Source organism: Nyctibius grandis, chromosome 5, assembly GCF_013368605.1.
Source record: "Nyctibius grandis isolate bNycGra1 chromosome 5, bNycGra1.pri, whole genome shotgun sequence".
NCBI classification, from domain to species: Eukaryota; Metazoa; Chordata; class Aves; order Nyctibiiformes; family Nyctibiidae; genus Nyctibius; species Nyctibius grandis.
The window spans coordinates 42,545,398-42,570,605 of record NC_090662.1 but is presented as its reverse complement, the minus strand read 5'-3'; the positions used below and the strand labels follow the sequence as shown (position 1 = coordinate 42,570,605).

The window sequence follows — 25,208 nt, the reverse complement described above, 5'->3', positions numbered from 1 at the left end:
GAAGGCTAACAGCTATTCCAGCTGCAGACTCACACCCCAGAACCACTCATTCTGCTCTTCTGCTTTGTCCTTGGTTTTCATGGGGTGACCATGCAGGATTTTCCCTTTATAGCCTCTCCGCTTAGTGCAGCAAGATTTCAAGTGATCTCAGCAACTCACTTAAAATGCCACTGCCACCACTAGGTCAAACTTACTGAAAATACTCCAGTGATGGATGTCTGGAGGGCTCTACAATTCATCCATGTTGTGCTAAAAGGATGTAAGGGAAAGGGATTTCTTCTTCCAGGTAGAATGTACATAAAACATTAATAATTTGTTATTCATTATCATGAAATTTGTTTCAAATTGTAATGACCACTATTAAAAATTGTTGCAACTTTATCACTGAGCACACAGAAATGGCAAAAAAACAACTGAGACACTTGAACATTTTAGAACCATGTTTTTCATTTGGAAAAATCAATCCATAATTACTTTACTTGTTCAGGACGGAAAATGCTGCCAGCCATGTTTTTCCCTGTGGTATTCTTCTGTGGTAGTCCTAGTTTAGTGTTGTACAAGGGAGAAGGACTGCATGAGGTAGAGCATGTCACCACTCCAGTGGTGTCAAGATGAGTTCCACCTCCCCAAACAAAGGAAAGTGAAGGCTCAGCAGATATGGGCGTGAGAATCACTCCTAGAGCTTCTGTATTTTCACACCAAAATGGACCTAAATCTGGGCATGTACATCACCCACTGTGCACCTGGTGGTGCTGTGTCATGGTTTAACAGCGGCAGGCAGGTAAACACCACCCAGCCACCCACTCACTCTCCCCCAGTGGGGTGGGGGAGAGAATAAAAAGTGAGAAAACTCGTGGGTTGGAAAAAAAAGACAGTTTAATAGGTAAAGCAAAAGCCACGCACACAAGCAAAGCAAAACAAGGAATTCATTCACCACTTCCCATCAGCAGGCAGGTGTTCAGCCATCTCCAGGAAAACAGGACTCCATCAAGCATAACATTTCCTTGGGAAGACAAATGCCATCACTCTGAACGCCACGCCCCCCCCCTTCCTTCTTCCCCCAGCTTTATATGCTGAGCATGACATCATATGGTGTGAAATATCCCTTCGGTCAGTTGGGGTCAGCTGTCCCAGCTGTGTCCCCTCCCAACTTCTTGTGCACCCCCAGCCTACTCGCTGGTGGGGTGGTGTGAGAAGCAGAAAAGGCCTTGACACTGTGTGAGCACTGCTCAGCAGTAACTGAAACGTTCCTGTGTTATCAACACTGTTTCCAGCATAAATCCAAAACACAGCCCCATACCAGTTACAATGAAGAAAATTAACTCTATCCCAGCCAAAACCAGCACAGGCTGACACTCCTTGGGCTTGTGGAACCCGCTGAACATGCACTGTACAGCCAGACAGCACGTGCCTGGGCAATTCAATGTATTCTGAAAACATTATCCAGAGGAAAGGAGCATTGAAACATTTTCTGGGATTTCCAGGTGACCAAGCACCTGTCTGACTCTCAGACTAAAAAGCCATAGTGCAAGTATAGGCTGAATCATGTACACAGGGTATCTTCTCTTGCACTTTTGGACCTTGTGTATGTGAAATCCCAGGCAAATTGCAAAGTTTTTCTTTTTTGACTAGACGAAACTTCTAGATGGAAAAACAGGGCGTGTTCAGGGATGCTCAGGGTTCTGTTACACTACTACGATTTCCTCCTGGCACCCCAATTCACTAACTCATTCAGTGGTAACCCCAATACAACATAATTAGTGTCACAAAGGGACAGAAGTCATCTGATCCGCATTTAAAATCATCAAAACACTACTGTTAATATGTCATCCCATTTTAAAGTCTTTCAGCTCATTGTCATTCACAGATTTTCTCAGGAGCCTGAAGACTATTTACCACAGTTCTTTCAATGCCAAGTATTTCATTTCTGCCAGTTCCTCCGTAGCTTTTGCCAAGGTGGATTTTTGTTACCTCTGATGTGTTAGAACACAGCCTTCGTACAGCAACTTGTCATCTTAAATTCAAATAAAATCTTCAAGAGTACCTCTACTAAAAACATATGACAGGAGTAAAGAACTAGTTGAAAATTCTTGAATGGGCAAAGTAATTTCTAATAAAATCACCACAAGCTTTTTCAAAGAGAAAATAGTTGCTATCCCACATGCATCTCACCCCAGACTCTAATCACAGGAATGGTTTTTTTGGTGACAGGTAACACTGTGAGCTTATATTCTCCTACTGCAGTGCTCTGTGCCACTGAGTATTTCAACCCAGAACAGCGTGATGAAAACCAGGTGGGTCTAGAAATGTATAATTTTTGTTCACAATGCACACACATTATCATCTGTGACCAGATGGCTCTCCTCAGGAATTACCCTCAGGTATGGACCATAAAAACCTAAAGGCACAAACTTCTGATGCTTTTGGATCCAGAGTTCCAAGTTCAGTTAGTCTCTGGGATATTACAGAACATGTGGTTTACCCCATAAATACTTCCCAGGGAAAAAAAAAACAAAAACAAAAACAACAAACCCTTATACATTTAAGGTTAAAGTAGTGTGTCATTTAAGGCAAAAAAACCCATGGACATTGCAGTTAACCCCAACTGAAGTACATACAGCTAAAAAAAATCAGTGAGAAGGTCATCCTTGAAGGAAATCATAAAATTGTGACAAAAGAAATGCCAAATGAAGGCATAGAAACAAATTAAATTATCCCATTGCATCGTCAGGCAATAAATATACAATTAAGACCCACTGGTGTTTACAAAGACTGTGGTCAGCTCTTTTTTAGAGATTAATTTTTCTTCCTAATGTTTCCCTTTCTCTGCTAAATAATTTCATTCAGAGTAAGGTTGTTCAAATGTAACTTTTATATTATAAATCTTAAAAGCCTACAGTCTATCCATTATAATTACTTTCTCTTCTCTACACAACGTGAATGATTGTTCTAAACATACCCCGAAACACTATTTATACTGTGCTTGGTTATTACCAAGCTATATTATTTCCTTCTGTCTGAGCAAGTAATGTGGAATTTCATTCAAATAGCTTTGCCTTAAACATGTATTTCCTAAATATAAACAGGAAGATTTCTCCCATGCAAGTGTGTAGCCATATGCATCTTAGAAAGCCATGCAGGCAAGACATTATTCTTCTGGAATATCTCTATTCTTTCACCACACTAGCAGAAATCACAAACACCAAGGAAAAAAATAACCTGAATTTAGGAGTAAATTCATTCCTGCTGTACAGTTTAAAAAAAAAGGTAGCCGAAACATATCTCATTCAAACAGCAGCAGCATCATTAAATCACACAATCGTAACGGTAATGATGGTACTGCTTTCTGAAATGGAAATACTCACACAGACTGCAGAATTGACCTGCTGTTCCCTAACTTACAGCACTTATTTTAGAGGGCATTTGCACAGTGCTACACTTCTCTCTCAAAGTTTAGTTTGGTTTTGGTTTTGTTAGGAAAAAAAATAGATTTATATATAAATAAAGGGCAGAAGATACCAAAAGAAGGTATATGCCTGTAGGACAGAAGCAGGTCTCCTGACCGCAAATATCATTTTATTATCTCACCATCTTCTGATGACTGGAGTGTATCCCAGCTCAGCAGAGCTTCTACCCATTTATTCTTGTCTGCTATATGTACAATATCATATAACTTCACTATGATCAATGGGATTATTTATTTACATGTCATATACTCCATTGCCTCATGTCCTTTTAGAAACAGTTCCTGGAAATGCAGAGCTACAGTTGTTGTCAAACACTTTCTATTTTTCTCTTTTTTTTCTTTCATTTAAAAGTGAAACAAACAAGAAAGTGCCATACAACTCAGCAAGAGGTTTAAAAAAGTATCCAGGGCTGTTCGCAAGTCTCTTTTTCACATCAAGAGCTTCATTGTCTTTTCTCCAAAGAACAGAATGACAAGCAACATTTTAGTTACATAGCCGATAAAAATAGAAGTAGTAATCAGTAAAAAACATTCCAGCAAAATAAGGATCTGTCGAGCAGCCTGCGAAACCCTGCAGAAGAAAAACAAAGGAGATTCATATAAGATCTCTCAGTTCAAATGCTATTTGTCTTTTGCTGTGTTGCCATTTGAAAAGGCTTACCGGCACAGCTACACGGAAATAGTATGCGCTGTCATACAATTTAGCTACAGGGAGAGTCCAAATATGCTGACGTCCCTAGATAATAAATGAGAGAGAGAGATTAGATAACCTTATTTCACATTAAATTGGAGAGAAAGATAGGCTCTGGAAACATTTCATTGACAAATGCAGTGCAAAGTAATTAAGATGACATGACTTGATAGCTGTAGTCAGTATTTAAATTCAAAGTGCTGACTTTAAACCCTGCAAATGTGGGTTTGCTCTGATCAGCTCTGCACAGGAACTGACAGGCATCTGGCTCCCAGAGACACTCAGCTGGCTCTGAATAACAGAACTCTCTCTCTAGCTTTCCAAGCAAATCCCACAATAAATAAGGATTGTTCCTTAGGATGTGCCAGGTGGCCCAAGAGCTTTAAGGTGTAATAGTAGCAAATGGCAATTCTGCTGATTTTGAAACAGCAACTTTAGTAGTCCTCAGAAGGCAGTGAAAGTTCCTTCATATATTCTAAAGATATGGGTAGCATCTTCACTCAGTATTTCAAAACCAGATGCAGGCAAGATTTCACGCTATTTTTGATTGCAGTGTCCTGCCATGTACAAAAGAAATAATATATTTCCTATCTGACATGTTTATGCTACATTGAATAAAATCAAATTCAATCCTCACTTCTTTTTTGACCTAATGATCCATGGTAACTTTTATTTCATCACTTTCTAGTGTCTGAACTCCTTCATCTTTCCCTCCTCCCTTCACTTTCCGACACATTTTCTCTGTTGGAGGCGATATGTTCACATGATACAACTTACATGAGACTGCTGTGTCCAAATGATTGCTGTCCTGCCCTTTGGTAGGGAATAAGGCTTACAGTCCCTAGGAAAATCCTCTTGAAAAAACACTCTCCAACCAGGCAGCATTTCTATTCTGAGTCACGTCAAACCTGAATGGTCACTGCTGCTGGAGGCTAGTTAGCTTTAGTCTTTTGATGTGGATTTCAGGTTGACACAGGAAATCTCTTTGACCAGTTTTGGCAGTAAACTTCAAGGATATTTATGCACTGTGAAAATCTCTGAGTCTGACTAAATTTCAGTTCTGTTGGAATCACGGCAGACAGGTCAAAACTTGGATGATTTTGGCTTTCTGATGACTTTGCAGCAGTTGCAGAACCATGTAGTTGCAGAGAAGCATGTAACTTTTTGCAAAGACTTTTGAAAAGCTGATCAGAAAGTCAGCTTAAGGATGGGGGTATCCCAACTGCTCTAATTTGACAAAGCACAAAAAAGTAATTTAAAATCAATTATGAACATATCATGTACGGCACCATAGATCAGAAATCTAAAGATCATGAAATGACTTCCAACTTCATAGAGATTTCTCCTACCATGTGTTCAGAAATGCTATTATCCTTGCTTTTGCCTTTCCTACTGTTTTAGCCAGAATAAATATTTCCAAGAAATGTGGACAAATCCAAGGCCTTGAAAGAGTTATATTTCCAGAGAATCTGAAGGGGGTTTAAGGCCTTCATAATTTTACTGGAGATGATCAAAAGTTTGCAAGATCGGGTCCCTAAATATCTTTTACTGGGAAAAGTTAACCTGTTTTAACAGCTTTTATTCCCATTGAGGCAATCCAGAGAACAACATGTAAACAAGTCCTACTTTTAATTGAAGAACTTTTCCTAGAGAGATTTATTGGTAAACACGTGTTCACACAGAAATAAAGGAGAATGCTACCATTGTTTCCAGTGAATTCAAGACTTAAAGACTGGAATTCATTACCCATAAGACAATAATGGAAACAGTAGAGTAAATGATAGTTTGGAGGAGACTGTCTCCTAAGGCCCTGGGTGAAAAGCACTCCCATTTCTTAAGTATCTCTGGAGATATAATGAGTTATAGTGGTGGCTTAGGCTGAAGTAGACTCAAAACTGTCCTTGTAGAGAGTCACTAGATGGATAGATTTTTATAAAATTCAGCAGAAAACTGACTCCTACAAAAAAGTTGCCTCTCATTATGGTCATACCAAAGCCAGCTACAACTGGCAGACTCAAAGTACCATTTGGATTTCCACTACCTTAATCAAGATCAGAATTTTGCAGCCATTAATTTTATAAAAATGATCCCCACAAGCCAGAGTATTGCTGCAAAAATCTTACCTGTGTGGTTTCTAGGAAATCCTTCCTACTGTTTTGGCTTGAAGAATAATGGGAGCAATAATTTCCAAGTGCGATTTTGCAGAGAAATATAATTAATGGTTCTGTGGTGCTTCAAGAAACAAAGAAAAATAAGGATCTACCCCATTGCCCTTAATAGAAGAATCATATACATAAATATAATATACATACAGGGGGGAAAATCTGAAGAATCTAATTGTGGAAAAATAAAGCAGAGGAGCTTACTTCACTGGTTGATATGAAGGAGATAAATCTAAGCCACCAATTTCTAATCTGGTCTCATTCCCTCCCATGAATGGGCCCCAAAGTTCAAGAAAGATAAGGAACTACTGGAGAGAGTCCAGCTGAGGGCTACAAAGATGATTAGAGGACTGGAGTATCTCTCTTATGTGAAGAGGCTGAGGGAGCTGGGTCTGTTTAGTCTGGAGAAGAGAAGACTGAGGGGGGATCTTATCAACACTTACAAATACCTTAGGGGTGGGTGTCAAGAGGATGGGGCCAGACTCTTCTCAGTGGTGCCCAGTGACAGGACAAGGGCAAATGGACACAAACTGAAACATGGGAAGTTCCATCTCAATATGAGGAAAAACTTCTTTACTTTGAGGGTGACAGAGCACTGGAACAAGCTGCCCAGGGAGGTTGTGGAGTCTCCTTCTATGGAGATATTCAAAACCCGCCTGGACACGACCCTGTGCAACCTGCTCTAGGGGAATCTGCTTTGGCAGGGGTTTGGACTAGATGATCTCCAGAGGTCCCTTCCAACCCCAATCATTCTGTGATTCTGTGAACAGAGGTTGTTTGGCATTTGGAAATCTGGGTGAGCTTTACAGTTGTTAAGATAAATCTAGAAAGGTACAGTAAAATACCTCAAACCTTAAGCATATTCATACCAGAAGCTATTGTCTATGACTTTTTATACAAATTAATGGTCATGACATGTTTGAGTTGCACGGCTTACATCATGCTTAGGCATAATATACCTGTGCCAGAGGGTAGCTGGGCATCTAAACACAACATCAATTTTATGGAAGATAAATGCATAATAAGCCTTAAAACAGAGACCTGTATAAATAACTCCCATTTGCCACTGTACACATGCAAATATATCATTAAAAAGAAGTCAAAATATCCCAGATGTTGTCTGGGAAAGCAGTGGTAAACAGAATTTCATTCAGAATTCTTCAACAGCAAAGACTCCATGGTCATATCTTTTCCAAACTATTCCTAGAGAGAGTTTCCAGCAATTCCTAGCTTACCAGATGGCTTTTCTGAGACAAAAATAATCAAACAAAAATGCCTTGGAGATTGAAAGAAACTCAGACATGGCAATGGCTAGCAGAAAAAATGAAAGCAGAAGGTGGGGAAAAGGCAACATGAATATTTACAGTTTATGCTGTGGGGAACAACAAAGCACCCCTCAACAAAATGTGCTTTCACAACATTAACAAGGTATTATAAGAAACACCAATTTTAAAGCATATAATTCATATATGGCAGATTCTCTGTCCTAGACAGGATGTCAGTAGTGTGTGTTGGTTTCATTTTATTTATGCAGCAGGCATAAAAGTTTTCCAAATTTTTTAAGTATTTACAGTATCTTACAGTATTTGGGCACAGTAATCCAAATACATTTGGGTTTTGTTAAGTGTTTTGATTTCTGTTAACTTCGCGGCTTTGTTTAGTGAAAGCATATAGAAACGATCTATACTGAAAATCCGCCTTGTGCCAAACCACAAACCACTATCCAAAATAAATTCAGCAACTACTTCAGTGAAACTCTGAGCATGATGTATTAATCCCTGCATGGGAGGGCTGTATTATTAGATTGTAATGGCATACACTTAAAAGACATATTTTCAGTTGCTGTAGAAAAAAAGCAGGCACTTCAGGAGTACTGTTATATATATTTCCTCTTATCTGAAAAAGGCAGGTGTTTACAAGCATAACATTCAAGATCAAAAGACTGGACCTAAAGACCATCCATAACTTCAGAGTCCTTCCTTGAGACACTGGAGTCATGAAGTGTCATCAAGCAGAGTGTTTGGCAGCTGTTCTGGCTATTGCTGGCCTTTATCAGAGAAGAACCCCAAAAGAAAGGATTTGGTACTTCTGGGAGAACACAATGGAGCTAGGCTTTCATTTGAGGAGAAAATATATGCTGATAGGAGTAAGCCTGCTGCATATTCCTCCTGTAAGTCAGAATTTTATCTATTACCGGATGTTCCTGCACAAGAATCCCCTCTTACAGAGCTTGGCACAACAGGCCAAAAAAGGTGTTCTCCCAAGTTATTTATGCATGTTCCTAATAATATTTCTCTACACCAAAAAACCTCAGATCCCTAAGCCAAAGGCCACAATCCTGCTAATATTTGCATACTTGTGTGCTTAAATGATTATTAGACTGAACCTTAAGACTACTGGATTTTAATATCTGCATCGATGGGTGAAATTGTCATTGCGCTGAGAGTGGTACTGGGCCTATGCTACAGCAAAGGATCTACCCAAAGGTCTACATTAAGGTCGTAGTTGTGCATAGATTTTTCCCACTCCTCTGAATAGGGACAACTTAGTGTCACCATAGAAATCAAGAATTACTGTCAAAAAACATGAACCACTATCTTGTTATGTACGTATTATCTTTAATTGTACTTACTTTATTTCCAGTGAGATTTCTACATCCATGGGTGTGTGTTTGTTAACAGGAATAACATAGCTGTAATTTCCAGACCTGAAAAAGGTGGCATTAATGCACATAGGATTTTGAGATAGATAGTATCTTTGCAAAAACGTGGAAATTACATTTAAATTTAAAAAAAGAAAAAATACAAAAAGGTAGAAAAAAATCCTGTACGCCAGAGGAAACAACTGTGAGAAGGAGCCAGCCAAGCAGCCATGCCGCATTAATGGCATTCTATTCCACCATAATAAAGCATAATAATGCAATTTACCTACCTGCACTGTAGATTTTTACTACAATAGCGACTGTCAATGCTTTGCTGAGTTTCCAAAATCTGTATTGAACTGATTGTTGTATCAATCCCTAAAAATATTAAGAATAATGTTTACTTCTTGATTATTTCAGAAATCTTAGTTAAGAGCATAATAAAATTGCAGTTAATACAGTGGCATCTATTCCCTTGCTCGCCACTACAGGAGTTGCTACATGAGGTCTAAACTAGCACTCAGTAAGAAGCCTCGGTTTGATTACCTTCATTCTGCCATTACAGGGGAGATAAGATGCTTGTTCAATTTACAAGGATAAATATCATGAGCACCTAATACTGTAACATCTACTTTTGAGCAGACATCAAAGGCTATTTTGGTAGCAGTCCAAGTAAGATAGAAATGTGCCAATGTGAATTTTAATGTACTAGAAGGCATGCTCATGCAAGTAAGCATTAATTTGTTAAAAATTAATAATTTTTTGCCAAGTTAAATAATTTGGAATGCCACAAAACTTGTTTCTAATCCACTGTACAGAAAAGCTACGTAACTCTAATGACTACTGTAATTTCTTCATAAAACACTGACTTGAACTTCCAAGAGCTTAGGTTTGTAATATTCTACATATAAGAACATCATTAAATATGAATCAAAATATGCTCAGCTAACCAAAAATATATGTGCACTTTGATCGTAAGTAAACTGTGGCAATAGGAGCAACTAAAAACAGCATTAGCAGGATATTATATTCATACCATTCAAACACTTACATCCTGAACCTGAAGGAAGTAGAATATGGAATAAAAACTCTACAAAAATTCATATTTTAGAATTAGCTCAACATCTTAAGTAGAAACAGATGTATACATGCTGTATTTATACATATGCACATATAAAATATGTTTCAGGGCAGCATGCAAAGCAGTTAGATATCTAGACACTAGTAACTGAAAAACTAGTTCCTGGGGAAAAACCAACTTCAAACCATAGCTGGTGTATCGATTAACAGGAAAGATGACAGAAGTAACTGGTTACTAGAGTGATTATGTCCCTAATCAGGCTGGATTAAGTTCCCCCATTTGCCACAGGCTTCCTGTGATACCTTGGGCCAGCATCTCTGTGCCACGCAGGTGTTCCCTAGGGTGGACAGTTACGGTGAGATGAAGAGTACAGCCACGATGGTGTGGCTCTTCCCCAAGGCAGACTAACCCTGCAGAGAGTTAGGTGGCAAGAACCAGTATGCTAACACAACAGCACAGCTTCTGCTTTCACAGCTGGCCTAGGTATCTCTGCAGTGAGCTGCACCCTGAAAAAGATTGTTTTTTTCTGGATACATTTACAGCATTAAAGCAGTGCAGGTCCATAGTTAGGACCTGCAACATCTCAGACCCCTAAACCAGCCCACTTCAGTCTGAATTGTGGAGGGTCTTCAAACAGAAGGAGCCAAACAGGTTTAATCTCCCTGAGTGGACCTAGGCTCACACTGCCAATGGTTTAGGGAAGGCCCAGGTGTGGAGGGAGGGTATGAGCCATCAGCAGATAGCCAGACTCCAGCTGTTACCTACAGCTTCGAGCTGCTGATATTTTAAGTCTTGCAATGTGGTGCAGAAAGCATAAGGAGAACCTGGTTCAGCAGGCCCAAGCCTGCTCTTCACATCCTACTGCAAACACTGGTTTTGTGTTTCTGTTCTGTTCTACAGCAACAGTTCCCTACTTCGCAAAGAAACCTGATGATTATAGGCTGATCTGTGCTCTGATTATAAAATATCTGTGCAGTAGTATATACTTAACTTTCAGCATGCAATTATCCCCATATGTATGCTTAAGTGACAGAGGGAAATCGAGCATGTTCATCTCAAAGAACAAGAACAGAAGAACATTTCCATACGACACAGCATCTCATTACAACATGTATCATAGTAATGCCACAGAGACTCTTTTCTGAGGTGTGTAGCCATGTAAAAAATCAGAAGAGGAATGATTTTTTCCAGATCATCCCACTGGGGCATACCCAGGCAACAAGCAGAACCTGTGTTCTATTCCTCACATGGCCCCAGCTAGCAAACTGCTTTAAGTGCATGAGAGTGTATAGATGTTTTATCATACAAATATTGCCTAATCTTTAATCAAACATTTGTAAAAAACCCAAACCTTAAAACAGAGCACCCACATAAACAGAAAAGACAAGGCATAATCCTGCTTATACTGAATGAATGTCAGAGCATGCCATCACAGCATACGTAATCAGCAGATACTCATCTTCACAGAGAAGTATCAGTATTTTCAGCCCAGACTGGCTCTGACGGCAGTGTCAGAGGGGCGCCTGAAATCAAGTCAAATGTCCTGTGTCAAAGAACTTAATTTCATCTCCACTGATGCAGGCAGTGTCAGGATTCTGAGGCAGAGATGGCCCCTTTCAGCAGCTGATATTTTTAATCTGTTAGGTCAACTGGGCCAAACCCCAGACACCTCCTTTACACTGTGTCATGCATTTCCTGCACACAAATACCACACTCATATGCTTAAGCATTTTTCTGTATAAGAGTTAGCAGTGTTGAGCACCTTACAAGATTCTAGCCCTTGTTAAGAAAAATGTCACTTGTCGTTTTATTGCATCTGAAGCCAAGTCTAAGAACTCTCTAGAGAGGGCAGACAGAATGTCTGAGAAAAATCTAATGAAGATGTAAGAATAAATTGCAATGACAAGAAAATTATAGTGAATCACAGGTATTTAATATTCCTAAGTGCTAATTCTCTATAATTACCAGTTACAAATGAAACTTCTCTAAATTCCAGCAGCAGAATTCCAAGCCTAAAGGTAGCTTTTCAAAGTTATGCAATTATACATTTCAATAGTTTTTTAAAAAAAATATGGGACTTACAGTCATTTCCAAGATCAGGTCTTCCGTTAGATATTTTGACTGGATCTTGTTCAGGTAACTTGTTGCTTTTGTTTCCTGTGAAAGGATGTATGTACAAATGTCCCCAAGTTAGCCTTGCACAGTTGTCACAGCAAAATATGAATACAACACCAGAGAAGATGTTTTGTTAATTATCACTTGGATAAAGGCATGCATAACCAGCAAGAAAAATCTTTAAAATATAAAGCACCTCTATTCAGAAGATATATACAGTCAAAAGAAGTTTGTAGATTACACGAAACAAGCTTTTGAAATTCTACAGGATATCTAAAACATTTCAAAAAATAGCCTAATAGAAAAGATTTCATCCCACAGACAGAATATCACCAATTGTTATAATACAGAACCAAAGCGAAAGTCAACATCCAGTCAAGCACTTCAGCACAAATCTGATCGTAAAGCCACATCTTTCTTATTAGTGATAAAAATTAATAAATAGGCATCTGCCACACAAACATAGGCCAGAAGAATAACTTAGCTTTTTGAATGTGAGATGTAAGACACTGAGGACTGACCCAAGTGAGATACAGTACTTCAGAGAGGGAAGGATGAGTCATCAAATTAAAGAAATATACAGCTCTGACATGATCACCATGTTCACTGATGTCACCTCTGTAATTTCAAACACTGAACTAGGCTGGGAAATATAAGCTGGTGATTTTTTTTAACTCTATTCATTTTCTCAGCATTTCCCTAGAAAAAATGAACTTTAAAAGATCTTTTGAATAATCATCACATTGTACAACCAGGGGAAGGAAAAAGGCCCTTTCAAGCCCATGGGAAATGGTTTAAAGCTATTCCTGTGCTCTTACACTAATTGCCAGCCAAGAATCTGTCCAGAGACATGTTACCAATAAATTGGCACTGAGAAATGTTGATCTTGCCTAAACTAACATGCTTCATCAAATACTATTTAATCTGGGAAAAAATGGAATCATGTATTTCTAGAATACCAAAATGCTGCATTCCCACTTTTTCCAAAGGAAACATTCTGATTTCCAAGTGACTGTTTAGAACAGAAGTCACTGTTTCATTATATAAAAATTTGTTTTACAAAAGGAAGGATCAAAATGCATTATTTCACTGAGATGGAAACAAGATAGCTGAATTGACCTTACTGTTCTACTATTCATTCCAGATTTTGGTTTTCATTTCAGTATAGGAAATATGAAAATTCAGACTTTCCTCCTGCTAGTAGGTGACTGGGAGCATGGAACAACATTAACAACTGGAATCTGAGGACCAAGAAGCAATGTAATACAAAATCATCTCTGGAATTTCCATTGGTTTTGTGTTTTGTGATGAATCTGTGATACTGCTGCCAGTTATTCTTTGAATCTGTTTTCTATTTGCTTGCTCGTCATATGGATCTGCCAGTTCTGCCAACTTAGGTGGTAACTGTTGCATTTAGTAGTCATGTTGTCCCATTTCTTTAGACTGTGATCTGCTGCCACGCACGTAAAAAATGGCTACTGAAGACATGCAGTCAGTTAGACGTGTATAGTAGGTCTTCAGGCAGATCTAAAAGAGACCTATTCATTCTCTCATCTTCCTTTTAATTTACAAACTAGTTGTCGCATCTTCTTTTCACTTTCTGCTGTTTTGTCTTAACAGTCTAGGTATGTTAGCAATGCATGCGATGTTCCCTGCCTTTTTGCATTTTCATTAACAGAGAACTATTCTGTAGGAAAACCTATATCCCCTGGTAAAGGTAAAAGATTGCTCACTGAAAGAAAGATGTTCTCCCTGTAGATACAATGCTTCAGCTGTGCAAGTGTTGGCAGGAATATTTATTGCATACTCTGAATTACTAAACATTTAATACTGTGATTCTTTGACAGATTATGGAAGAAAGCATTAAGCGGGTATCAGAAATTTGTATAAAAACTAGGATGAAGATAGATTTACTTCACTAAGATTTCAACTATTTAAACTGAGTCAGTAACCAGTATAGAAAATTATTTTTACTTTGTTTTTTACTCTTCGCTATTTCATTGTCCTTTAAGCTGATGCAATCCAAATGAAATGTAGAAAACAGGACCCTGAAGTTATTTTTATTGGAGTTCTAGTTGTCAATTGAGAACACCAGGAACCACCAAAAAAAACTGTAGCAGCCTTCAATAAATTGTGGTAAATTTCCCCTCTGTCACATACAGTAACTCTGAGGGCTTTCTCAAAGGCCCATGTGGGGTATGAAGATCCAATTCAATAACAAATACAAAAGGATGAGCATGACCAGAATGTAATGAGGACAACCACTACCTTCAGATAAGATTCGGATAAACTCATCCAATATATTTGGTATCCTTTTTTTTCCTCAAGAACTTTCTGGTTTTAATTCATATGAGTTGTAATATCCTATAAGCAGTATGGAAAAAACCTGCTGCTGATTTCTTGTGGTGGTACCTTGCTAAGAATACATTAACTACCATATGAAGAAAATAAATGCAAATGCATGAAGTTAACCAAAATCCAGCAGGAGCCCTCACCAAGCTTTTATGGTGAGGGGAGAGACACCAGGGAGAAACAACACTGTAAGAAAAAGTACGGACAGCCTCTGGTTACCAGTGACACTTAACATTAAGGGGCAAGCAGTGAGAACTAACGGCATGGAAGCAGAGAGCAGAAAATGCCCAGACGCTGAAGGGTATTCACACTCCTCCTTTCTACTGAAATCAATAGGAGTTCGAAAGTCTAATCTTCAGAGAAACCAGTTCTTAAAACAAAGAAAGTGTGAGGAAAAAGGCCACATTAAGCTAGATTACATAAAGATGTGCTGAGATTTTGATTAATAAATTTTCTTTTGCTTATGAATGCTTTTGTTTCTACTTCAAAACTCCTAAAAGCCTTCTCCTCAACAAATCTGAGATGCAAGGGATTAGGATCTACACTGGATGTACTCAGCAGTAGCCTGCACCCACTAAATTCAGGTATAGCATGGTGGAACAGTAAAAGGTCTGTTAAATATGAACTCCTAAATTAGCATTTAATTCAACTGTAATGTCAAATAGATTTATCTTTCCATGAATCAGACTAATCAGCTGATTCTAAAATATCTATTGTTTATCTATCTTGATTATTCCCCATATATTTAACTCTTAGCTTTTTGTTCTGTTTTCCTTTTCATTTACCTTAGCTACAGCTAGATTAAGCAGCTTGTTGGTTTTTCCTTCTGTTTGGATTTTATATTGACATTGTTACCTTCCGTCTGGGGATACATTCAGCTTCATTAAACTTGTGCAGATATGAAATCTTTCAGTAGCTTGTGTACCTTGCTGATTTTTCACTCATGGGTCCACACTTAATGCTATTTGGAGCATAAGACCTTGAGAAGGTAATGTTTTCTGTTTATTCTTATCTTCTCTTTCCACCTAACATCAAAAGCAGACAGCTGGGGATAGAAGGTTTTCATATTTCATTTTCATCTGTCTACAATTCCCTCATTTGTAAATGAGATTAATGTCTTTTTAATTAATCAAGATTCTTCCAGGCTTCAAAGCAATACAAATCACTTAGGTATGACCTCTTGAAAGAACTGTATTGAGCTATATCTGCCACAGGACTTACTGCAGCATTGATCATAAGAATCACGAGGACAACTGATACGCAGTTTGTCTGCAGACAACAGCACGTTGCAGTATAAAGAATGGCCAGTGGGTGAATCCCACTGAAACTGTTTGTGTGGTAAGAGTGTCACAGCAATTGGCAATGCCTGCCCTGGCAGACATTTGTACTTCAGAGACTGAACCGCATTCTTCTCTGATTTCACCTCAACTTGTCAGCTGTGGTTGGTGCAAGAATTGTTCCCAAGGCCAAGAAAGGAAGCGTATGAATGCTGAGCTTAGTAATACTAACACTTGCTTCTAGACATTGACAGTGTTAAGGTCTGGGAAAGAGGAATACAGAATCCAACAACTTGTGCATACTTTTATATATAAACTCTTTCTTTTAAATTTTATAAAAGTCGTAAACAATACATCTATGCATATATTACACACATAACATCTGGCAGATAATATCTAAAAGAGAATTCATTCCAGTAAAAATAATTTATTGCAGAGCTCTGCCTTCAAATAACATTACTCAAAAACCATGCCTGAATGAGCAGAGTTTTAATTCTAAGTGTTATGTTTTCTGGCAGTTGAATTTCTGTCTCCACCCACAGAAAAGATGTAGTATCACCACACTGTGACACCATTAAGTGTTTTGTGGTTTTTTTGACATCTGCTAATTCACCCTCCACTACCCCCAGTCAACTCCTGGCCAACTGTAGGCAAAGGTTAATTAAAGGGATTAGTGACTTCCTGGTTCACACAAAATTATTTACCATGAATGGCCAGGAAGAATAGTGACACCTGACGAAACATCTTAGGAGCCAGAATTCTGAAATAACCAGGCCAGATTTTTCAAAAACATATTAACTGCAGCAGTGATCAGTTATATCAGGATTTTTTAAATCCTCTAGACTAGGCTCTTTTGTAGGGAGCTAACTACCTTTAAAGATTCTTGCCCCTTCCCCCACACTCTTCATATAGTCTTTACTCAAATGGTAAATAATAGAAATTAATATTTCAACTTACGTTTCTCCTGTGCATTGCTTTTCTCATAACTTAGAGATTTGACTTTTTGTTGATGAATTGGACAACAATAGACCTTGTCACAAGGCAAAATGTCACAGAAATTCACTTCAGGGATCCTGCTGATGGGTTGCGTGCTCTGAGAAATTGTGCTTTCCCCCTGCAATGCTAAAGAAAAAAAGACATAATTCTCACTAGTGCTGTGTGTCTACTGGCATTTTATAATAGCCCAGAAATTGAAAGCCTGTTACATGTACGCAGACCAGCAGAGATACAGTACCTGCTGTAGTGGTAGAGGGAGAGAGTACAACAGCACTAGAGGTACTGATGATGAAGAAAAAGAAAAACAATTCATTAAGTAATGGACATCAGAGCTGTGGACCAAACCAGATTGATCCACAATCTATTACTAATTCTAATTCACTAACACTAATTTAACTACTTGCCTGTAAATCGGATGTGTTTCAAAACGTCTGTCATGAATGCTAAGTAAATATAGGGTCGATATTGTCAAAGCGCTGTAGAGAGAGAATTATTCTGTAGATTTACATCCATCTCTTATGTAACATAATATGAATAATACCTTGACAGCACTGTGTCTAAATGTAGTAATGTAAGAGTTAGCTGTCTGATCACTTCCCCTTTGGGGGAAAAAATTCAACGGAATTTAATGGTTTTAGGTCAGATATTTCTACACACCTAAACTCAGCACAAAATATGGTCACTTTTCCATTGTAAATAGAATCACAACACCAGTTCAAAGTAGTCAGTTCACAGAGAGGTTGTAAGCCACAGGTTTTTGGACTGGAAATACAAAATGGCAATCTCAAAAGTCCAGAGCATGGTTTCCTTTCCACAAGAGCAATGCCACAAGTTAAACTTTCAGAGTGACAGGACTGCCCACCACACTGGGAACAAGTCCAGCTTAATTTCACACAACAGAATCACTCTGTACATCAGAAATTGTACTTAGGCACAGAATGACTGCATAAAACATGCAGTCTCACGAGTCCAGCTTTGGACCTGTAGCACAAGCCACTGAGATACGTTCAACATGCACCGTACATTGTGACATGGACAGAGATTAGTAGTTGTGTGTGCACCACAGGAGTATCTCACTTTTCTAAAATTATTTCAACTTTACAATATTACCAGGCATATTCACTGTTAATTTTAATACATTGTGTTCTTTGAGTAGGAAGGGAGAGGAGAAGAAAAAAATTGCAATCTTCTTTCTGATGAGATAAGAAGAAAGGGGAAGGGAGAAAGAAGTCAACTTGTTGATAATTAATTGTTACCATAGTGCCATAATAGCAATCAAAGCTATTACAGTCACCCAGAAAATCTTCATGGAGCAAGACTCTTTCCTCTTTGACAAACAAACCTAGAAAAAAAAATGTTTGGTTAATTTAAGTGGCACGTAACTAAGATACTCCTAGTAGTTTAAGAAATACTGCACTAGTATGACTTTAAGTTAACCTTGTTTCTTTCAGAGGAACCATACAAGTCATCCTTATATAGATGTCAGCATTTAAAGAGAAAAACTTAAGTAATGAAAAGCTCCCTAAAACTGTGAGTGCATTGCACACTGTTGATAGTCTAGGGACAGAAACATTACAGAGGAAGAAAGGATGGGTAAAAATAACAGCCCCTTCTCCTTTCTTCCTGCCATTTTTCATACTCTTGAAGTATTTCAAAATCAAATTAAGAACTCAGTAAGCAGGGGCCAGAACTAAAAGATGAGCAGCTTTCAGTATATGCTCCGGGCTGGTGTAATTGATGAAGAAAGGCACTTTCCAAACGAGTAGGATGGTCTTAGATGATGGAGCATTTGGTTGTCATTATGGAATAAAGAACATTTGACCTATTATTTTCTCTTGCTCTTTGGCACTGGCAAAAGCAAGGTAAGCAAATGAGTGTTGGTTCATCTTAAAGAACAGGACTTAGCAGCCTAGGAAGACTGTCTTGAAAAAGGTCAACATATATTCCCTAACTCACTCAATCCCTGTGAAAAGGGGTCTCCTCTTTCTATACCAGGATATAGGCAAGAGGAAGTCATTCCGCAATAGCAACGACGTCCTATCCAGATCTTAACCACCTGAAAGACAGCATTATCCTGTACAAAACACGAGATGCTAACTGCAAACCACCAAGACACTCTCATCCAAAGAAGAAAGCTGAGGAAGAATTATTACTGTGAAGACTTCCAAACGAAAACAAGCATTTCTGTGTAAGGCTGCACTGCACCATGTGAGCACACCTACAGGCTCAAAAATTCTCTCCTGCTGAGGTCTCCTCCTTCACACCATTACACAGCATGGATCTACTCTCACACACACAATGTATAGGTAAGAGAAGTGGAAGTGCCTTATATGTATTTTCTGTCTCAGTACATTTAGTTTTTAAGATGCTAGCATGACACTAAATAGTTCTGGCTAAGGAATTTGATTCTATATTTAGAAATATGAAAGCTTTCACCACTCACTCACAAAAACTCTCTCATAGTCATGTTTCATATATTTAATTTTACTCACTTTCCTGGATTTTAGCGGGACTGATTTTTTTGATGGCAAAAGACTAGTAGCTCGACTATACCTGCTGTAAGAGACAAGATCTCTTTAACATTCAAATGCTTCAGCAACTAATAAATGAAAAAGAGACATTTTCAGTACGGCGTTAATGTCACCTGCTTTTGCAATTTTAACATTTAAAAACAGAACGTCAGAAGTGTAATCAGATGCATTTTCAAGAACAAAGGCCTCCAGTTAACTCATTCAGGTGAATGCTGTTAAATGCTACGTTTGATTTCAAAGAAAACTTAGGGAAATGATTTAGAAATAGGAAATGCTCATCACTTCCACTGAAGCACTAAGGAAGACTCCTTCTTGCAGAAGCAGCTCTGCAGATTTCTCTTATCAGCAATTTCCAAGCTCCAGGGCTGTAACTGGACATAATCTACCCTTGATTTATGCAACTGAGGCAATTACAAAAATGACTGCAATTTAACAGCCATTTCAAATACTAATTTTGTCAGTGAGTTAAAAAATACGAGAAATTTTCTTTTTCTGCACAACTTAAATGCTGGAAATAATGAGCTGAATTCCACTGTCAAGAAAAATCAGTTTTCATTTCTACCACAGAGACCACTTTACCAATTTCTGTGACAACTATCAGAGGACATTCCAGAGAGAGGTACCTGACTTTGCTCTCTTCACTGACTGTTGACTTTAAACTGCTCATCCGTTTCAGCCTGGCCAGTTTCTTATTCCACTGTTCCAATTCTTCTATTCTGACTTCAAGATTGTTGGTTAGTTTACAAAGCTGCTTTACAGCACCAACATTCTCCATAAAGATCTGATCCTGAGAAGGAAAACAATGGCAAAAATAGACACGGTATATTCATCAATCAGACGTAACAAGCAGTAATGAGTACAGAATTCACCTATGTAAGGATACACTGAAGATTTAAAATGCAAACATAAGTTATGTCACTGTAAATGAGACGCACTTATGATTATAACACCCTTTTGCTAGATTGTAAAAATTGCTTATGTTCAATTTGCAGTAAATTGAAAATGAAGACTTGCAGAAAAATTTGAAGAAGTTAAAGGGCTTTGTAGGTGAAGAATTTAAACTATATTTTACCTTCATACTGCGTTGAATTTTAAAGCTTAATACTGTCACAGCAAGTATCTACTATGTGATTTGTAGTGCTGCACCTGAACACAGATTTCAGAATCCCTTAGCAAAATGTAGATCCAACCATCTACCTACAGGATTGACTAACCTGGCTCAGATAAGCCAGAGTTTCTATCCATGTTTACACATAACGTGAATCACACAGGAATCAGTGAGACATGAAAAGATCCGAACCAGAGGTCAAGCAGTGATGGCATGACATTTTGTTTTCCCCTTCAACCTCTCCAGCCTCTTACAGGAGCCCTATAAGTTCTAACACCGTGATCAGCTCTGCAACTAACATAGTTCAGACACCTTCCATTAACTCCTTCTGAATATTTTACCTGCGAAAAGCCTTCCATTCTTCTACCCACTGCTTATCATCTAGATATCAATCTGCTGCTGGAGAAGCCCTCAGTACAACCATCCAGGTAATAAGTATTTTATCCATTTCTGAGCCAAAAATGATTACTGATCCACTCCAGGAGTATGGTAACAGCATACTTACTTTGCTGTGTTCGAAAGAATGGCTTTCTCATACTAATGTACAACCAGACTGATGCCATTAAACCTTGGATGAAACTATTACTGCAGTTAATGTTGCTAAGTGTTCTAATCTAGTCAAATCATGCAGAAGTAAGGCAAAAGCAGAGTTTTGCCTTTCACATCATAAATGCCATGCACACCTTTCTTTTAGAGGTGACTTCATTCCATAAGAACAGACAGTATTTTGTATAAACAGAACCACACCACAGGTATCGGTGATAAGTTGCAAACTTCTCTACTGCCAGAAGACCAACAGCCAGTTCAACTAAAAAAGTGATTTCAAAATAACCTCCTGTGCCTAGAACTATGACATCATTTATACAGTCACTTGTCCTCATATCAATGATATGTAGCAGCTGCCCTTTCCATTCTCTTCAAATCATGTACGAATCTCTTCTAGGTGACTTCAACTAGCTGAGAAAATGGCTCATCTGGCAAAAGGAAGGAATAATTTCTTTGGGGAAAAAGGACTGATCAGAGTTGGAACAGATCATCCTGAGTGCCATTACACGGCACATGCAGGACAATCGGGGCACCAGGGCCAGCCAACATGGATTCATGAAAGGCAGGTCCTGCTCGACCAACCTGGTCTCCTTCTATGACAAAGTGACCCGCTTAGTAGATGAGGGCAGGGCTGTGGATGTAGTCTATCTAGACTTCAGTAAGGCATTCGACACTGTCTCCCACAGCATCCTCCTAGACAAACTGGCTGCCCGGGGCTTGGATGGGTGGACTCTTCGATGGGTTAAAAACTGGCTGGATGGCCGAGCCCAGAGAGTGGTGGTGAATGGGGCAAAGTCCAGCTGGCGGTGGGTCACTAGCGGTGCTCCCCAGGACTCGGTTCTGGGGCCAGTGCTGTTCAGTATCTTTATAGATGATCTAGACATAGGGATTGAGTGCACCCTCAGTAAATTTGCAGATGACACCAAGCTGGGTGGGAGTGTCGATCTGCTGGAGGGTAGGAAGGCCCTACAGAGGGAGCTGGACAGGTTAGATAGATGGGCCGAGACCAACGGCATGAGGTTCAACAAGAACAAGTGCCAGGTCTTGCACTTCAGCCACAACAATCCCATGCAATGCTACAGGCTGGGGGAAGAGTGGTTAGAAAGTGGCCCGGCGGAAAGAGACTTGGGGGTGCTGATCGACAGCCGGCTAAACATGAGCCAGCAGTGTGCCCAGGTGGCCAAGAAGGCCAATGGCATCCTGGCCTCCATTAGGAATAGTGTAGCCAGCCGGTCTAGGGAAGTGATCGTCCCTCTCTACTCGGCACTGGTGAGGCCGCACCTTGAATACTGTGTCCAGCTCTGGGCCCCGCACTTCAAGAAAGATGTTGAGGTGTTGGAGCGAGTCCAGAGGAGGGCGACCAAGTTGGTGAAGGGTCTGGAGGGTCTGACCTACGAGGAACGGCTGAGGGAGCTGGGGTTGTTTAGCCTGGAGAAGAGGAGGCTCAGAGGTGACCTTATTGCAGTCTACAACTACCTGAAGGGAGGTTGTAGTGAAGTGGGAGTCGGACTCTTCTCCCAGGCAACTAGCGATAAGACAAGAGGACATAGCCTCAAGCTTCGCCAGGGGAGGTTGAGGTTGGACATTAGGAAGAATTTCTTTTCAGAAAGGGTTATTAGCCATTGGAATGGGCTGCCCAGGGAGATGGTGGAGTCACCATCTCTGGATGTGTTTAAGAAAAGACTGGACATGGCACTTAGTGCCATGGTCTAGTTGACATGGTGGTGTCAGGGCAATGATTGGACTCGATGATCCCAGAGGTCTCTTCCAACCTGATTGATTCTGTGATTCTGTGATTCTGAGTTTTACTGCCTCACTGGTGACAAAGTACTGAGCACAGTGAGGTTGAGAAAAGAAGGAAGAGTCTTGTCCCAAACTAGCAAATTTCCACACAGTTGAGGCATTTATCTAGAATGTAGCAGAGCCTGGTTCAAAAGTGTAATGCAATCAATTAATTTTGCAGAGTTCAACAATGCCGAACAGGTAACTGACAAAGAGACACAACCAAACAAGCCAATATCCTGCTTATCTGGAACTAAACTTGGAATGTGAAATAACAAAGCTCAAGGCCTCAACACCTGACTAACTGTGAGCAAAGATATGAAGCACTGTCCATTTACTACTCAAGGTGATGAGCTATTCTGGAGTTGGGAGCTTCAGATATTTAGAGCAGATATTCCACCTGGAACACCAGATGTCCCAAAGCTCTGAATTCAATATACATCTTAAACTGTCAGACATAGATGTCTCGTGCCACTTTCTCCCCAAAGGTCACAGAATTTACATTCACATGCTCTGCCACTGGTGTTAGGAGAAAGAAGAGAAAGCACAGGTTGCACTGCAGTAATTCACATAACCAAATTAAAACAATGTCAAAGTGTTTGTGAAGTGATTTCAGACCTAGCCAAGTAGTCAAGAGAAAGCTAAGTAGTAAATAAGCCATTGCTCTAACAACTCATTCCTGCTTGGGCCACATCCTTGTCACCCCTCAGGGTGCAGCAGGCTTTTTCCATTTGCTAGGTCACGTCCCTGGAGCACATCCTGGCAAGCGCTGTCCAGAGACCCAAGCTACAGAGGAGAAAGGGAACACAAAGGGCTCAAACAGCAGTGCTGTGAGGCACTGTTACAGACAGTATTTTGTGTGATACTTCAGCAAAGAGAGGTATTTCAATTAGATAAATTTTGTAGCAATTTTTCTACTAAATCAAAAGCTCAGTTGTCCAGCCTAAAAGTTTTGCCAGAAAAAAATTTACTAACCCAAAGCGGTTTCGTGGGGGGCTCAAAAAATGTAAATTATGCTGCAGCTGCCACACAATGTAACAGGAAGGGCTAATGAACCTAGTGTCACTATCTAACACCACTGCTCTTCTATGAGCATCTAGAAATCAGCTACAGGCTGGAATCCTGACCAAATACAGCAAATTTTCTAGAAGTAGAAACTTTTTTACTTTTTTCCTTTTCAGCAGTATCTCCAGAAAATGCTCTTTCCACAGCTTTATTCAAGGTGTCTAATTCATGCCTCCTTTACACGGAATACAGCTTAGCAGATTTCACCTATGAATTTAACTTATTTGTAGCCTCTAAAGAAGACAAGTGAAATGCAATATTTCTTATAGATATTTTCTCCAAGTTTGGTGGTGTAAACTTGTGTTTTCTATAAAATAATGAAAGAATGCATGATTATAATGAATACAGGATCATGTTCGTGTCATCATTCAGACAAGACAAGGCTACCAATCTGTAAAACCTCCTTCTTCCCATTATCAGCTCTAAGTGGGAAAAAGCTGAGAAGTGGTCCTTGACCTGCAGTGAACCAGCGCACAACAGAGGGGCCGCCCTGAGCCATGATCTGGACAAGCGCTGTCTGCAATTATGTGTGACTGGACTCTGTGACTGACAGTCCCTTGCAGTCCTGTTTCTACAGGAAAAGGAGGGGAAGAGAGCACAGGACAATAGACTAAGGCATCGTTTCTAACCTATGAGCATGGTAATTACTTTGTGTGCCAAAAACATTTTACAGTATATGATTTTGAAGCTATAATAAGGATTTCAGATGGCCAAAAAAACCTTCCCACAGATCACACAGAGTTAGCATTTGTATTTGGTATGAAGCGATTACACCAGGATTAGACTAAGGCAGTTTTTATTTAACAAATATAACGCCATCATTGCTTAGTTCACTTCTGGAACACAATTAACTTAAACACTTAAACACAAAATAATGTTTTGGAGTCTCACTTGTTGGACCAATGCTATGAAATCATCCCCCCTTATTCAGCAAAGTTAGTTTTTTTCTTTTTCTCTTTTATTGTATATTTATTTATTGTTATGAGATTTTAATGTAAATACTTTTTGTTGTTAAAAGATTCTGCCATTTACTAACACCTGGTGGTTCAGTGTTTCCAATGATTTGCCAAACACTATTTTTGTAAACGCATGTGAAGGCCTACATCTTTGTATAAAGCATAGTGCGTGTTTATAGCTCCATATATGAAAGGAACAGTCTAAATACACACCTCCACTTTCTCTCTCAAGACCATACCTTGTCAACCATAAGGAAGTTTTCTATTTTTTCTCCATCATCACAAGCAACATCTCCAACTTCTCTAACAGCTTGAGGTAAAAGCTCCTTCACTTCCTGGGCTATTATTCCTGTTCACAAGATAACAGAAGTTAAAGTCAGGAAATATAGTGGCATACTGTTGACCATGGCTGTGTGCTTTGAGTTGCCCATCCTGAAAG

At 39.2% G+C, this 25,208-nt stretch overlaps 1 protein-coding gene across 1 annotated transcript in view; it reads right to left on the bottom strand.

The window, feature by feature from the left end:
- Positions 1 to 3,950: 3,950 nt before the first annotated feature.
- MYRFL (myelin regulatory factor like) overlaps positions 3,951 to 25,208 on the bottom strand; it is a 47,717-nt gene continuing 26,459 nt past the window's right edge. The window contains exons 13-26 of the mRNA XM_068402100.1: positions 25,009 to 25,118; positions 19,936 to 20,099; positions 19,274 to 19,337; positions 18,038 to 18,123; positions 17,168 to 17,257; positions 17,020 to 17,063; positions 16,739 to 16,907; positions 15,063 to 15,082; positions 12,124 to 12,162; positions 9,251 to 9,338; positions 8,952 to 9,026; positions 6,281 to 6,389; positions 4,128 to 4,202; positions 3,951 to 4,037 (exon numbers count right to left, since the gene is read on the bottom strand). Coding sequence (XP_068258201.1) covers positions 3,951 to 4,037; positions 4,128 to 4,202; positions 6,281 to 6,389; positions 8,952 to 9,026; positions 9,251 to 9,338; positions 12,124 to 12,162; positions 15,063 to 15,082; positions 16,739 to 16,907; positions 17,020 to 17,063; positions 17,168 to 17,257; positions 18,038 to 18,123; positions 19,274 to 19,337; positions 19,936 to 20,099; positions 25,009 to 25,118 — 1,220 coding nt within the window. The remainder of the gene's footprint in view (positions 4,038 to 4,127; positions 4,203 to 6,280; positions 6,390 to 8,951; positions 9,027 to 9,250; positions 9,339 to 12,123; positions 12,163 to 15,062; positions 15,083 to 16,738; positions 16,908 to 17,019; positions 17,064 to 17,167; positions 17,258 to 18,037; positions 18,124 to 19,273; positions 19,338 to 19,935; positions 20,100 to 25,008; positions 25,119 to 25,208) is intronic.